Source organism: Pelophylax lessonae, assembly GCF_965119305.1.
Source record: "Pelophylax lessonae genome assembly, chromosome: 9".
In the NCBI taxonomy this organism is placed as follows: domain Eukaryota; kingdom Metazoa; phylum Chordata; class Amphibia; order Anura; family Ranidae; genus Pelophylax; species Pelophylax lessonae.
In genome coordinates this window covers 56,173,807-56,190,772 of record NC_138776.1, presented here as the reverse complement: position 1 = coordinate 56,190,772, position 16,966 = coordinate 56,173,807, and the positions used below count along the sequence as shown (strand labels likewise).

The 16,966-nt window shown below is 50.8% G+C and overlaps 1 protein-coding gene across 1 annotated transcript in view; it reads right to left on the bottom strand.

Annotated features, from left to right (window-relative positions):
- LOC309563778 (pancreatic triacylglycerol lipase-like) overlaps positions 1-8,016 on the bottom strand; it is a gene marked incomplete at its 5' end in the record, with an annotated part of 76,605 nt that extends 68,589 nt beyond the window's left edge. The window contains 2 exons of the mRNA XM_082268382.1: positions 6,028-6,182; positions 7,968-8,016. Coding sequence (XP_082124508.1) covers positions 6,028-6,182; positions 7,968-8,016 — 204 coding nt within the window. The remainder of the gene's footprint in view (positions 1-6,027; positions 6,183-7,967) is intronic.
- Between the last annotated feature and the right edge of the window lie 8,950 nt (positions 8,017-16,966).

The window sequence follows — 16,966 nt, the reverse complement described above, 5'->3', positions numbered from 1 at the left end:
CAAGGCAGAGGAGGAGGAGGAAGAGGTCGCCAACGCAACCAGGGCACCGCCAGCACCTCAGAAGGCAGGGTTAGCATGGCCGAAATGTGGAAAAGCTTTGTCAGCACGCCACAACAAACAGCAGCACCAGCAGCTCATTTGGAACGTCTTAGCAGGAGGCAGCATTTCACCAACAGGGTGGAGCAGTATGTCTGCACACGCCTACATGTAGTGAATGACAGGTCTGCCCCCTTCAATTTCTGGGTCTCCAAATTGGGCACATGGCCTGAGCTTGCCCTTTACGCCTTGGAGGTGCTGAACGTGTATTTAGCACGGCTGGGGGCGTTATCACAGACAAGCGCAGTCGCCTGTCCAGAGACAATGTGGACAAGCTCACATTCATTAAAATGAACCAGGCATGGATCCCACAGGACTTTTCCGTACCTTGTGCAGAATAGAGATGGATACCGACCTTACCCAGCCATTGTTATATTTTTGATCTTTCTCACTCTTTTGGGGTGTACCCTAATTTAAAATGACTAAAAAAAAGCAGTGTTGGCTACCTCGTCCCCCTCTACCGCCGCTTCCACCTACACCGCCACATCCACCACCACCTCAACCACCCTCCTACTCCATATGGGCCTCGTCCTTCACAGATGAAGAAAATTGTTTTATTTTTCTGTTTTTTTTTGTTGTTTTAAGTTATTTTCCTATCCACATTTTTTGTAGAGCACTTGCCATGCTCTTAACTACATTTTGCTGCCATTTGCCGCACTCTAGCCCTTTCCATTGTTTTTTTAGAGCCATTTTAGTGCCTGAAAGTTCGGGTCTCCATTGACTTCAATGTGGTTCGGTGTCCAGGTAAAGTTCGGAAAACCACACGGACCCGGACTTTTTTTTCAAGTTCGGCCGAAGCCGCCGAACACGGACATCCAGGTGTCCGCTCAACTCTAGTCGTGAATACTGCGGATTTCCCCTGGGGTTTGCCAGAGTCAGACCACTCCGGAAGAGGTTCTGGGATCCAGTGCCAGCTAGCTGAAAGGGGGTACCTAGGTTTAGGACCTTGAAGTTACAGAGGGGGGTACATAGTCAGTGAACCCCGAAGAGTTCAAGGTTAAAGGGGGCACCTGCATATGGGCCCTGAATTGGACAGAGTGTGACAGTTGAGAGTTGCAGCTTTACAGAAATCTACAGTGTACTACCTCAAGCCAGAGCAAGGCAGGAGGGGAGTATTCAGTGACTTTGCAGTATAGCAGTGTCAGTAATTCTACAATTCACAGTCTTGGGTCTTCTGTAGTGATGTCGCGAACATAAAATTCGCTGTTCGCGAACGGCGAACGCGAACATCGGCGAATGTTCGCGAACCGGCGAACATTGCGAACCGCCATAGACTTTAATAGGCAGGCGAATTTTAAAACCCACAGGGACTCTTTCTGGCCACAATAGTAATGGAAAAGTTGTTTCAAGGGGACAAACACCTGGACTGTGGCATGCCGGAGAGGGATCACACAAAAAAAAGTTCTTAAAAATTGTAATTTTTTGATAGAGAGCCAATTATTGGAAAAATTAAAAAAAAAATAAAAATAAAAAATTTCTTTGGATTTAGCATCTGGTGGGTCTAAAAAGTGTACCTGTGAAGTTTCAGCTCTGTAGCATGTCCGGAACCAGAAAAAAATACGAATTAGGGTTAGGGCTAGGGTTAGGGCTAGGGTTAGGGTTAGGGTTAGGTTTAGGGTTATTTTTATGGCTAGGCTTAGAGGGTTAAGGTTAGAGGGTTAGGGTTATGGTTAGAGGGTTAGGGTTAGGTTTAGTGTTAGGGGCTAGGGTTAGGGTTACGGTGAGATACTTAGGGTTAGAGTTGGTAGCCCTACCCCTACCCCTCTAACTCTAACCCTAAGCACTAAAAATAACCCTAACCTTAGCCCTGACCCTAACCCTAGCCCTAACCCTAACCCTAGCCCTAACCCTGATTCTATTTTTTTTCTGGTTCTGGACATGCTACAGAGCTGAAACTTCACAGGTACACTTTTTAGACCCCCCAGACAATAAATCCAAAGAATTTTTTTTTTGTTAAGTTTTTTTTTTTCCAATAATTGGCTCTCTATCAAAAATGACAATTTTAAGAACTTTTTTGTTTGATTTAGTGTCTAGGGGGGTCTAAAAAGTGTACCTGTGAAGTTTCAGCTCTGTAGCATGTCCAGAACCAGAAAAAAAGATAATTTTTCAGTAGAGCAGGGATGGTGGGAACCCCTTTTACACCTATATGATATTTTTTTCCTGGTTCTGGACATGCTACAGAGCTGAAACTTCACAGGTACACTTTTTAGACCCCCCAGACAATAAATCCAAAGAAATTTTTTTTTTGTTAAGTTTTTTTTTGTTATTGTCGAAGATCCAGCACTTCTATCTATTTTTTTTTTCCCAATAATTGGCTCTCTATCAAAAATGACAATTTTTAAGAACTTTTTTGTGTGATTTAGTGTCTAGGGGGTCTAAAAAGTGTACCTGTGAAGTTTCAGCTCTGTAGCATGTCCAGAACCAGAAAAAAAGATAATTTTTCAGTAGAGCAGGGATGGTGGGAACCCCTTTTACACCTATATGATCTTTTTTTCTGGTTCTGGACATGCTACATATATATATATATATATATATATATATATATATATATATATATAAAAATACTCAAATACCAGCCCTCAAAGGGGCTTTTGGGGACAATATATATATATATATATAATCACAGAACAAAAAAAATTACACAAATACCAGCCCTCAAAAGGGCTTTTGGGGACAATATATATATATATATATATATATATATACAAAAAAAACTCAAATACCAGCCCTAGGAAGGGCTTTTTGGGGTGCTGTCCTTACAGCAGGAGTGTACCAAGAACACTGGCTAACAAGACCAGGAACTGTCCCCAGCTATAACAGCAGCAGCAGCACCAGCACTTTCCCTGCTCTCAGTAACACAGAAATGATCTAAAATGGATGCTGCCCTTGCTTATTTATAGGAGGTGGGAGGGTGTGGGAGGGAGGTATGCTGATTGGCCTGGAATGTGTCTGCTGACTGTGATGTTCAGGGTCAAAGTTTGCCTCAATGATGATGTATAGGAGGCGGACCGAACATCGCATATGTTCGCCCGCAGCGGCGAACGCGAACGTTCGAAGTTCGCCGGGAACCGTTCGCCGGCGAACCGTTCGGTACATCTCTAGTCTTCTGGACTTATTGTCGAAGATCCAGCACTTCTATCAAACTACAGTGTGTTCTAAGTGTTAAGGAGAGTTGTCTGGCGTTGGCTGGTGTCAAGGAAGCCTAAAGGAATATTCCACTCATTCTCTTCTTCCATCCCTTTTTCTACAATAAAAACCACAAAACCAAGATGCCGGAGTCGTCCATGTCTCAGTTCTCACACCCAGGGTCGCCGCTCACATGGGCTGGAAAGGTTACCGGTAACAATGGCAGACCCACATCAGGCCACAGGCCAGGAAAACCTGCTACACTAATAAAAGATATTAACATGGAAGCAGGGCCGGGACAATGGGTGGGCAGGAGGGACGGATGCCCTGGGTGCTGTGGTATCATGTGAAGTGGAGGGGCACCACATGGAGAATGGGGGGGATTTGTTTTGGAAGGGGGAATTTGGGGGTGGCAGGGGGTATTAGGAGGGGAGATTTTAGGGCTAAAGGATTTGTGCTAGGAGTAGTGACTTTTTTTTGGGGGGGGGATTGGGGCAGTTTGGCATGTTCGCCCTGGGCTCAAAATGACCTTGTACCAGCACTGCATGGAAGCAGTCGTGACATCACCAGTGCATGGGCACTGTGCTTTGAACTGAAAGCACACAGTATGCCATCTTTCGAATGCTGGCTCCCATGCAAAAAAGGGACACCATCACAGCCTGGCCATTCAAACAGTTGGAGCCCAAGAACTCAGAAAGACCAGTGCACTACTGTAGGGCTTAATTTTAAGGCAAGTGTGTCATAATGTGCTAGTATGCGGTGCATACTTATCCCTGGGGGCCCACTTTTTCTTTGAGTTTACCACAGCTTTAACCCTTTGGAACAGCTCTTCAAAAACTATTTTTTTATTGCAGGAGGAGGTCTAAATATGGCTTGTATGTTAGTGCAGACCTTTGGGTAAAAACAGTAAGCCAATCACATAGCAGGATATTGCATTTCTGGGGCATTCCATTCACCAACTGTGTACAGAAGGCCTCCAGGTTTCCATATTGCATTAAATTTTACAGACATTGCTACTTGCAGCAATGCAATACTCTTACCATAGAAACATAGAATGTGTCGGCAGATAAGAACCATTTGGCCCATCTAGTCTGCCCAATATATCTGAATCCTATGAATAGTCCCTGGCCCTATCTTATATGAAGGATAGCCTTATGCCTATCCCATGCATGCTTAAACTCCTTCACTGTATTTGCAGCTACCACTTCTGCAGGAAGGTTATTCCATGCATCCACTACTCTCTCAGTAAAGTAATACTTCCTCATATTACTTTTAAACCTTTGCCCCTCTAATTTAAAACTGTGTCCTCTTGTGGTAGTTTTTCTTCTTTTAAATATGCTCTCCTCCTTTACCGAGTTGATTCCCTTTATGTATTTAAAAGTTTCTATCATATCCCCTCTGTCTCTTCTTTCTTCCAAGCTATACATGTTAAGGTCCTTTAACCTTTCCTGGTAAGTTTTTTCCTGCAATCCATGTACTAGTTTAGTAGCTCTTCTCTGAACTCTGTCTAGAGTAGTGGTTCTTAACCTTGTTGGAGGTACTGAACCCCACCAGTTTCATATGCACATTCACCGAACCCTTCTTAATTGGAAAAATAAAATATGATTTTTTCAAATTCAAAACATAGGTTTATATTTATACATAGGTGCACAAAATGAACAAAACCATTAAAGAATAAAACCATAAATAACAAAGAACAAAACCATTAAAACTTGATTTTCACACAAAAACATAATAATGAATATTTACTGCAAACCAGTGTGACTTCTGCTGTTGTCTTTCAGAGACCAGTTCAGAAATGACCTCCGCCGAACCCGCGAGACTGACTCACCGAACCCCTGGGGTTCGATCGAACCCAGGTTAAGAACCACTGGTCTAGAGTATCTATATCCTTCTGGAGATATGGCCTCCAGTACTGCGCACAATACTCCAAGTGAGGTCTCACCAGTGTTCTGTACAGCGGCATAAGCATTTCTCTCTTTCTACTGCTTATACCTCTCCCTATACATCCAAGCATTCTGCTGGCATTTCGTGCTGCTCTATTACATTGTCTTCCCACCTTTAAATCTTCTGAAATAATTACTCCTAAATCCCTTTCCTCAGATACTGAGGCCAGTACTGTGTCAAATATTCTATATTCTGCCCTTGGGTTTTTACGCCCCAGGTGCCTTATCTTGCACTTATCCACATTAAATTTCAGTTGCCAGAGTTCTGACCATTCTTCTAGTTTTCCTAAATCCTTTTCCATTTGGCGTTTCCCTCCAGGAACATCAACCCTGTTACATATCTTTGTGTCATCAGCAAAAAGACAAACCTTACCATCGAGGCCTTTTGTAATATCACTTATGAAGATATTAAACAAAATTGGTCCCAGTACAGATTCCTGAGGTACCCCACTGGTAACATGACCTTGTTCTGAATGTTCTCCATTGACTACAACCCTCTGTTGTCTGTCACTCAGCCACTGCCTAATCCACTCAACAATATGGGAGTCCATGCTCAATGACTGCAGTTTATTGATAAGTCTTCTATGTGGGACAGTGTCAAAAGCCTTACTAAAATCTAGATATGCAATGTCTACTGCACCTCCACCGTCTATTATTTTAGTCACCCAGTCAAAAAAATCTATAAGATTTGTTTGACATGATCTCCCTGAAGTAAACCCATGTTGTTTTTCATCTTGCAATCCATACCACACACACACACACACCATTGTCCCTATAAATTTACCCCTTTAACTAAACAATAGTTTAATTTACCAGGGAAATTTCCTCTCTGTGTACGGTCAGCTTGGATCAGACTTACTTGGTACTGATCAGGATTACTTCTAGTAAAGAGAAAGAATTGAGCGTTGATCGCCTCTGGTGATGACGGTAAGCGACTGATAGGCCTGATCAATGTTCGGGAATAGGGTGGGTTATCTGTGAAACATCCCAGCCTTGCATAGCAGACCTCATTAGCTGGACAGAGAAAACAAGAGAGATTATAGATTGGTCTTTCACTGCACCATCACGAGAAAAATCTACTGAGCCCCTACATAAAATATGGGGGCTTGATATGCAGAATTCCTCTAAGAGGGTGTTCCAATCGTAGCTTGAATATATAGCAAGTTACTGCCTCAGAAAAGGCATGCAGCCAGTGAAGTCTCCTGTACCACATAAAAATACTAAGCAGAGAAGGTATGATAAGTCCATTGCTAACCACCTTTACGAAATGCTGGTGCCTGGATTAGCTAATCCCTTTAAAGAGGTTACATATATGCAAAAGTAAGCATAGGATTCCAAGTTTGACAGGACATAATGGCTTAATGCTTTTCAGTCAGACCTGAAACATGCAGGTAATCAGAGGTTAGTTCTCAATGCTATAACTGTCCCAGGACAAGCTTGCAAGTTTGCAAGTCCAATCATCAGGATTATAACCAGAGAGCCAACCTTCTCAAAGGAAGGGGTCAACAGTGACAGCAACCAAACTTTCGTGTGGTAGTGGACTTAAGTCATTAACTCCTTTACTAAAACCCAAGTTGACAGCCCCCAAATCACCTTTGAAAACAAGCCTACAGTGGTAGCTTCCATGTTTATATTCTAAAGTTGGCAATAGGTGGGTCAAAATGTGGCTGGTTCAGCAGGGACAGGCCAAATTTTGTTCCAAGTGTCAGATCATGTCAGGACCATGTTCACATCTACCATAGATACCGGCACCTAATGGACCATTTAAACCTGTGCTCTACATGGTATCATTGCTGGATAGTCTCAGCTTGCATCTGAGGTCCTTGATCCTGCTTGATTATTGACCCAGCTTCTATATGACCTGCCTCTAGATTACCCTTGCCTGCTTATGTTTGCTGCCCATCTGTGTTACTGACTTTGGTCTGGACTTTTGTCCCAAGATTTTGCATAATAAATCTGTACCTTGTGTCCTTCATGTTGATCAGTGTATTTGACAGTGGAGCAGTCCCACTGTCACGAAAGAATGTGGGATGTTTACTAAACCTGGAGCATGCAAATCTGGTGCAGCTCTGCATAGAAACCAGTCAGCTTCCACATTTTTATTGTGAAAGCCTAAATTGCAGATTCTTATCTTCTTATTACTCTGAAGAAGTATTTTGTGTCCCTGTGCAAAATGAATGGGCGGAAATTATCAATCAGCTGCTGCACTTGCAGTGTTCCAGTGAAGTGGCAGGGTCTGCATCCCTTTGGCACTTTTCACATGTGGCCGATTACACCTGTGTTCGCCCACTATCTGCAGGGCGGACATGGATAGATGACCCGTTTACACCCAGCAAAATGAAGATGATAAAGTCCTCTCCAGCCTTTTTAGCAGTCCCAATTGGACCCAAAGGTAGGCAGGTGTAAACTGAAAAGGGGGCATTGGAAGTATCTCACATATCGCGATTTTACAGAAAATTACAGAGCTACAGGTTGAAAAGGAATAGTAAATTTAATAACATTCAATTACATTATGACTTCTATTAATAGTATATTCTATTTTAATTTGGTTTCCTCCCACTCACAAAAGTGGAGTTACCCCTTAAACCACTGCTCTGCTATTCATAAACTCAGTAGTAGTAACACAGATGGCAATAAAACCCTGATTGACTAATCCTTTCCTGCTCTGTCCAAAAGGAGAAGAAGTTTGGCTGCAGTTAGGCTTATAGTAATTAAAATACCACATGTGTCCCCAAGTGGGACGGTAGTTATTTTTCAGATGAGACAATCTCATTATACAATTAAGTAAATCACACATACCTTTGATAGCAGCTGCTATGGACAGCACCAGAACCAGTTTGACAATCATCTGAGGAAAAAACAAACAAACACACCAGAGTTAGGTACCTGGTAACTCTAAGGCTGCATTCACATGTCAGCGTATTGATCGCGGGCAGAATCACCGCGATTCCACCCGCGATCCGGAAATCATTGCAAATCGCGGGACGCATGTGCGTTGCCCGTGATTTGCAATAGCACCCCAAACGCTGTGCGATGTTGCCGCGATTTCCGCCTGTAATCGCGGTAACATCGCGCAAAAAAAAAATCGCGGGACGCATTACGCCCAAAAAAGTACAAGAGCTTCTTTGGAGCGTAATGCGCCCCGCAATTTTTTTTGCGCGATGTTACCGCGATTCGGTAGGCGGAAATCGCGGCAACATCGCACAGCGTTTGGGGTGCTATTGCAAATCACGGGCAACGCACATGCGTCCCGCGATTTGCAATTATTTCTGGATTGCGGGCGGAATCGCGGTGATTCTGCCCACGATCAATACGCTGACATGTGAATGCAGCCTAAGAAGTCTTCCAGGGCAGCATCTGAGAGATAGGCTCCTTCCACCTGAAACAGGAAATCACCTGAAACAGGAAACACAATAGTCCACCATTATAAAAATGTCAGTCACACCTGTGTGCCTCAGTAATAGTAAAACACCGAAGGAATCCGCAGTAAGCTTATAAATCCGCAAAACCCTTTTGTATTATTTAGGGCGGCAACAAGTGCTGCCCTGGAAGACTTCTTAGAAAAAAAAAAATAGTTACCAGGTACCCAACTCTGTTTTCTCTAATAGTCTTCCAGGGCAGCATCTGAGGGGATGTATCAAGCAATACTTACTCTTGAAGGGATAAAGTCTGGAGCACCTTGTGACCAAATGTCGGGTCCTGACTGGATAGCTGGTCGATGCGGTAATGCCTTGCGAAGGTATTGAAGCTTGACCATGTTGCTGCCCTGCATATCTGCCCTGGCCCTTTCTGGGCTTGAGGATGCCCAAGCTCTTGTCAAGGGGGCTTTGACTCCGCTCGGTGGGGCAAGGTTTTGTTCTTGGTAGACTGCCTGAATAGCAAGCTTTATCCATCTGACTATTGTACTTTGAGGCCTGTTTCCCTTTGTTGACTCCTGTGTGGAGAACGAATAGTGTAGTTGTTTTTCGCCAATCCTTAGTCCTCTCAAGGTAAGCTATTAGAATTTTCCTTACATCTAGCTTGTTGTATGTATTACTTTTCTTGCTATCCATCCAACCTGGAAGGGAGCGGATAATGGTCTGTGGAATGTTGAAGAGACTTTAGGTAGAAAAGCTGGGTCTAGGGTGAGGATTATTTTATCTGTCTGAATCAGACAATAAGTTTCTAACATAGATAGAGCCTGTATTTCGCTGACACAAGCGCCAGGAGTACTGTTTTTATGGCAAGGTATTTATCTGAGCATTCTTCCCATGGTTCAAAGGGTTTTTAAATCGGCACATGTAAAAATGCTAAAAAGTTTGAGCTGTGTGAATAAACTCCTGTTTTTTCTTCTTTCGGTGGTATGTGACAAAATAATTTTTTGTTTTAGTAGGTTTTCTAGTGCAGATAAAAAAGCATCTGCATGGTCTGTGCCTATCGGGAGTGTTGTCTCCAGGTACTTGGTTGGGGGACGAGTGGAAAACTCTATCCAGTACCCTTCTACTAGCGTGCACAAAGGACAAATTTGCTTGTTGTGATCTTTCTCCACTGATGAGCAAAGGTCACCTGGAGACAGTCATTGCTTTTTGTTTCTTGGAATGGAAGGTTTGAGGACAGTGGCGTAACTAGATTTCTCAGGGCCCCGGTGCAAGAAATCATGAAGGGCCCCCCCCCCCCGAAAAAGCATGTTTTTGACCCTATTTTTTATTTTTTTGCAATATAACAAAGTAAAACATTTATGTTTCTGGTTTCTGGTGAGGGGTGTGGGATCAGGGGAGGTAATGGTGGGGAGGGGTGTGGGATCAGGGGCAGTAATGGTGGTGGGGAGGGGTGTGGGATCGGGGACGGTAATGGTGGTGGGGAGGGGTGTGGGATCGGGGACGGTAATGGTGGTGGGGAGGGGTGTGGGATCAGGGGCAGTAATGGTGGTGGGGAGGGGTGTGGGATCAGGGGCAGTAATGGTGGTGGGGAGGGGTGTGGGATCAGGGGCGGTAATGGTGGTGAGGGGTGTGGGATCGGGGGCAGTAATGGTGGTGGGGAGGGGTGTGGGATCGGGGACGGTAATGGTGGTGGTGAGGGGTGTGGGATCAGGGGCAGTAATGGTGATGTGGAGGGGTGTGGGATCAGGGGCAGTAATGGTGGTGGGGAGGGGTGTGGGATCAGGGGCGGTAATGGTGGTGAGGGGTGTGGGATCGGGGGCAGTAATGGTGGTGGGGAGGGGTGTGGGATCAGGGGCAGTAATGGTGGTGGGGAGGGGTGTGGGATCAGGGGCGGTAATGGTGGTGAGGGGTGTGGGATCGGGGGCAGTAATGGTGGTGGGGAGGGGTGTGGGATCGGGGACGGTAATGGTGGTGGGGAGGGGTGTGGGATCAGGGGCAGTAATGGTGGGGAGGGGTGTGGGATCAGGGGCGGTAATGGTGGTGAGGGGTGTGGGATCGGGGGCAGTAATGGTGGTGGGGAGGGGTGTGGGATCGGGGACGGTAATGGTGGTGGTGAGGGGTGCGGGATCGGGGGCAGTAATGGTGATGGGGAGGGGTGTGGGATCAGGGGCAGTAATGGTGGTGGGGAGGGGTGTGGGATCAGGGGCGGCAATGGTAGTGAGGGGTGTGGGATCGGGGGCAGTAATGGTGGTGGGGAGGGGTGTGGGATCAGGGGCAGTAATGGTGGTGGGGAGGGGTGTGGGATCAGGGGCGGTAATGGTGGTGAGGGGTGTGGGATCGGGGGCAGTAATGTTGGTGGGGAGGGGTGTGGGATCGGGGACGGTAATGGTGGTGGGGAGGGGTGTGGGATCAGGGGCGGCGGTGGTGGGGAGGGGTGTGGGATCAGGGGCGGCGGTGGTGGGGAGGGGTGTGGGATCAGGGGCGGTAATGGTGGTGAGGGGTGTGGGATCGGGGGCAGTAATGGTGGTGGGGAGGGGTGTGGGATCGGGGACGGTAATGGTGGTGGTGAGGGGTGTGGGATCGGGGGCAGTAATGGTGATGGGGAGGGGTGTGGGATCAGGGGCAGTAATGGTGGTGGGGAGGGGTGTGGGATCAGGGGCGGTAATGGTGGTGAGGGGTGTGGGATCAGGGGCAGTAATGGTGGTGGGGAGGGGTGTGGGATCAGGGGCAGTAAAAAAGCATCTGCATGGTCTGTGCCTATCAGGAGTGTTGTCTCCAGGTACTTGGTTGGGGGACGAGTGGAAAACTCTATCCAGTACCCTTCTACTAGCGTGCAAAGGACAAATTTGCTTGTTGTGATCTTTCTCCACTGATGAGCAAAGGTCGCCAATCTGCCTCCCACCTGGAGACAGTCATTGCTTTTTGTTTCTTGGAATGGAAGGTTTGAGGACAGTGGCGTAACTAGATTTCTCAGGGCCCCGGTGCAAGAAATCATGAAGGGCCCCCCCCCCCCGAAAAAGCATGTTTTTGACCCTATTTTTTATTTTTTTGCAATATAACAAAGTAAAACATTTATGTTTCTGGTTTCTGGTGAGGGGTGTGGGATCAGGGGAGGTAATGGTGGGGAGGGGTGTGGGATCAGGGGCAGTAATGGTGGTGGGGAGGGGTGTGGGATCGGGGACGGTAATGGTGGTGGGGAGGGGTGTGGGATCGGGGACGGTAATGGTGGTGGGGAGGGGTGTGGGATCAGGGGCAGTAATGGTGGTGGGGAGGGATGTGGGATCAGGGGCAGTAATGGTGGTGGGGAGGGGTGTGGGATCAGGGGCGGTAATGGTGGTGAGGGGTGTGGGATCGGGGGCAGTAATGGTGGTGGGGAGGGGTGTGGGATTGGGGACGGTAATGGTGGTGGTGGGAGGGGTGTGGGATCAGGGGCAGTAATGGTGGTGGGGAGGGGTGTGGGATCAGGGGCGGTAATGGTGGAGAGGGGTGTGGGATCGGGGGCAGTAATGGTGTTGGGGAGGGGTGTGGGATCGGGGACGGTAATGGTGGTGGGGAGGGGTGTGGGATCAGGGGCGGCGGTGGTGGGGAGGGGTGTGGGATCAGGGGCGGCGGTGGTGGGGAGGGGTGTGGGATCGGGGGCGGTAATGGTGGTGAGGGGTGTGGGATCGGGGGCAGTAATGGTGGTGGGGAGGGGTGTGGGATCGGGGACGGTAATGGTGGTGGTGAGGGGTGTGGGATCGGGGGCAGTAATGGTGATGGGGAGGGGTGTGGGATCAGGGGCAGTATTGGTGGTGGGGAGGGGTGTGGGATCAGGGGCGGTAATGGTGGTGAGGGGTGTGGGATCAGGGGCAGTAATGGTGGTGGGGAGGGGTGTGGGATCAGGGGCAGTAATGGTGGTGGGGAGGGGTGTGGGATCAGGGGCGGTAATGGTGGTGAGGGGTGTGGGATCGGGGGCAGTAATGGTGGTGGGGAGGGGTGTGGGATCGTGGACGGTAATGGTGGTGGGGAGGGGTGTGGGATCGGGGGCGGCGGTGGTGGGGAGGGGTGTGGGATCAGGGGCGGTAATGGTGGTGGGGAGGGGTGTGGGATCAGGGGCAGTAAAAAAGCATCTGCATGGTCTGTGCCTATCAGGAGTGTTGTCTCCAGGTACTTGGTTGGGGGACGAGTGGAAAACTCTATCCAGTACCCTTCTACTAGCGTGCAAAGGACAAATTTGCTTGTTGTGATCTTTCTCCACTGATGAGCAAAGGTCGCCAATCTGCCTCCCACCTGGAGACAGTCATTGCTTTTTGTTTCTTGGAATGGAAGGTTTGAGGACAGTGGCGTAACTAGATTTCTCAGGGCCCCGGTGCAAGAAATCATGAAGGGCCCCCCCCCCCCGAAAAAGCATGTTTTTGACCCTATTTTTTATTTTTTTGCAATATAACAAAGTAAAACATTTATGTTTCTGGTTTCTGGTGAGGGGTGTGGGATCAGGGGAGGTAATGGTGGGGAGGGGTGTGGGATCAGGGGCAGTAATGGTGGTGGGGAGGGGTGTGGGATCGGGGACGGTAATGGTGGTGGGGAGGGGTGTGGGATCGGGGACGGTAATGGTGGTGGGGAGGGGTGTGGGATCAGGGGCAGTAATGGTGGTGGGGAGGGGTGTGGGATCAGGGGCAGTAATGGTGGTGGGGAGGGGTGTGGGATCAGGGGCGGTAATGGTGGTGAGGGGTGTGGGATCGGGGGCAGTAATGGTGGTGGGGAGGGGTGTGGGATTGGGGACGGTAATGGTGGTGGTGGGAGGGGTGTGGGATCAGGGGCAGTAATGGTGGTGGGGAGGGGTGTGGGATCAGGGGCGGTAATGGTGGTGAGGGGTGTGGGATCGGGGGCAGTAATGGTGTTGGGGAGGGGTGTGGGATCGGGGACGGTAATGGTGGTGGGGAGGGGGGTGGGATCAGGGGCGGCGGTGGTGGGGAGGGGTGTGGGATCAGGGGCGGCGGTGGTGGGGAGGGGTGTGGGATCGGGGGCGGTAATGGTGGTGAGGGGTGTGGGATCGGGGGCAGTAATGGTGGTGGGGAGGGGTGTGGGATCGGGGACGGTAATGGTGGTGGTGAGGGGTGTGGGATCGGGGGCAGTAATGGTGATGGGGAGGGGTGTGGGATCAGGGGCAGTATTGGTGGTGGGGAGGGGTGTGGGATCAGGGGCGGTAATGGTGGTGAGGGGTGTGGGATCAGGGGCAGTAATGGTGGTGGGGAGGGGTGTGGGATCAGGGGCAGTAATGGTGGTGGGGAGGGGTGTGGGATCAGGGGCGGTAATGGTGGTGAGGGGTGTGGGATCGGGGGCAGTAATGGTGGTGGGGAGGGGTGTGGGATCGTGGACGGTAATGGTGGTGGGGAGGGGTGTGGGATCGGGGGCGGCGGTGGTGGGGAGGGGTGTGGGATCAGGGGCGGTAATGGTGGTGGGGAGGGGTGTGGGATCAGGGGCAGTAAAAAAGCATCTGCATGGTCTGTGCCTATCAGGAGTGTTGTCTCCAGGTACTTGGTTGGGGGACGAGTGGAAAACTCTATCCAGTACCCTTCTACTAGCGTGCAAAGGACAAATTTGCTTGTTGTGATCTTTCTCCACTGATGAGCAAAGGTCGCCAATCTGCCTCCCACCTGGAGACAGTCATTGCTTTTTGTTTCTTGGAATGGAAGGTTTGAGGACAGTGGCGTAACTAGATTTCTCAGGGCCCCGGTGCAAGAAATCATGAAGGGCCCCCCCCGAAAAAGCATGTTTTTGACCCTATTTTTTATTTTTTTGCAATATAACAAAGTAAAACATTTATGTTTCTGGTTTCTGGTGAGGGGTGTGGGATCAGGGGAGGTAATGGTGGGGAGGGGTGTGGGATCAGGGGCAGTAATGGTGGTGGGGAGGGGTGTGGGATCGGGGACGGTAATGGTGGTGGGGAGGGGTGTGGGATCGGGGACGGTAATGGTGGTGGGGAGGGGTGTGGGATCAGGGGCAGTAATGGTGGTGGGGAGGGGTGTGGGATCAGGGGCGGTAATGGTGGTGAGGGGTGTGGGATCGGGGGCAGTAATGGTGGTGGGGAGGGGTGTGGGATTGGGGACGGTAATGGTGGTGGTGGGAGGGGTGTGGGATCAGGGGCAGTAATGGTGGTGGGGAGGGGTGTGGGATCAGGGGCGGTAATGGTGGTGAGGGGTGTGGGGTCGGGGGCAGTAATGGTGGTGGGGAGGGGTGTGGGATCGGGGACGGTAATGGTGGTGGGGAGGGGTGTGGGATCAGGGGCGGCGGTGGTGGGGAGGGGTGTGGGATCAGGGGCGGCGGTGGTGGGGAGGGGTGTGGGATCGGGGGCGGTAATGGTGGTGAGGGGTGTGGGATCGGGGGCAGTAATGGTGGTGGGGAGGGGTGTGGGATCGGGGACGGTAATGGTGGTGGTGAGGGGTGTGGGATCGGGGGCAGTAATGGTGATGGGGAGGGGTGTGGGATCAGGGGCAGTATTGGTGGTGGGGAGGGGTGTGGGATCAGGGGCGATAATGGTGGTGAGGGGTGTGGGATCAGGGGCAGTAATGGTGGTGGGGAGGGGTGTGGGATCAGGGGCAGTAATGGTGGTGGGGAGGGGTGTGGGATCAGGGGCGGTAATGGTGGTGAGGGGTGTGGGATCGGGGGCAGTAATGGTGGTGGGGAGGGGTGTGGGATCGTGGACGGTAATGGTGGTGGGGAGGGGTGTGGGATCGGGGGCGGCGGTGGTGGGGAGGGGTGTGGGATCAGGGGCGGTAATGGTGGTGAGAGGTGTGGGATCGGGGGCCGTAATGGTGGTGGGGAGGGGTGTGGGATCGGGGACAGTAATGGTGGTGGGGAGGGGTGTGGGATCGGGGGCGGTAATGGTGGTGGGGAGGGGTGTGGTATCGGGGGTGGTAATGGTGGTGGGGAGGGGTGTGGGATCGGGGGCGGTAATGGTGGTGGGGAGGGGTGTGGGATCGGGGATGGTAATGGTGGTGGGGAGGGGTGTGGGATCAGGGGCGGTGGTGGTGGGGAGGGGTGTGGGATCAGGGGCAGCGGTGGTGGGGAGGGGTGTGGGATCAGGGGCGGTAATGGTGGTGAGGGGTGTGGGATCGGGGGCGGTAATGGTGGTGAAGGGTGTGGGATCGGGGGCGGTAATGGTGGTGGGGAGGGGTGTGGGATCGGGGGCGGTAATGGTGGTGGGGAGGGGTGTGGGATCAGGGGCGGCGGTGGTGGGGAGGGGTGTGGGATCAGGGGCGGCGGTGGTGGGGAGGGGTGTGGGATCAGGGGCGGTAATGGTGGTGAGGGGTGTGGGATCGGGGGCGGTAATGGTGGTGGGGAGGGGTGTGGGATCGGGGACGGTAATGGTGGTGGGGAGGGGTGTGGGATCGGGGGCGGCGGTGGTGGGGAGGGGTGTGGGATCAGGGGTGGTGAAGGGGGGGTGAGATTAGTGGCGGCGATGGTGAGGGGGGTGGGTGGATATTGGGGTGGGATCAATGGTGGTTATGAGAGGGGGTGATGGATTGGAGGGGGTGGGATCAATGGCAGTGGTGAAGGGTTGATGGTAGAGAGGGTTCAGTGGGGGGGAGGTGGAGGAGGGGTGGGATGTGGTGTCACCACTACCTCTGTCTTACTGATCCCATCCCCCCACCACCGCAGATCTCATCCCTACACCCCCAAAAGCTCTGTTGTAGAGGATGAGATCTGTTCTGTGCCAGGCATGGGATGGGATCATTAAGAGGCAGCAAGCCAGTAAGCCAGCAAGGGTGGAGTTTGGGAAGGCAAGTTGAAGTTCACTTACGATTAGCAGTCAGTCACTCAGGCTCAGGCAGACACAGCATTGATCCCTTCACATTCGTCTGGCAGAGGGGAGAACTCCTCCTCCCCCTGCACTCTATTGGTGTCAGCTGGTCAGCTGACTTTCAGTGACTGTCCACCCCTGCTGCCTCACTGCATCAGCCATCTCTCGGATTGGAGGATCGGCAGGGCTGAGGGCGGTGCAGGCAGCACAGCAGCAGGATGCACAGAATGCAGGTACTCGTAGATTGCTTTACAGTACACTGACTGCACACATGACATACCTGTACCTCTCCTCTCCGCCCCCCCCCCGCACAACGATCGGGGAAGGCGGCATCCAGCCTAGTCTCTCACTCGCTCAGCCACCACTAGCGAAAACAGTCATCAGGCGGACGGACGGGCCCCCTCACGCCGCGGCCGCTGTAAGAAAACAGGGGCTGGCGGGCCCCCCCTCAGGTAGCGGAACTCTAGGGCCCGGTCGCAACCGCGACCGCTGCGACCCTGATAGTTCCGCTACTGTTTGAGGATAAAGTCTCCCTTGCCTTTTTGTTGTGTCCAGCACTTCCTTGGTCCCGTTTCTTTATTAAATCTACTGGACGGACGAAAGGATGCTTTGCCCTGCTTTTCTGGTTTGAGGAAACACTTTATTTTTGGCTGTGG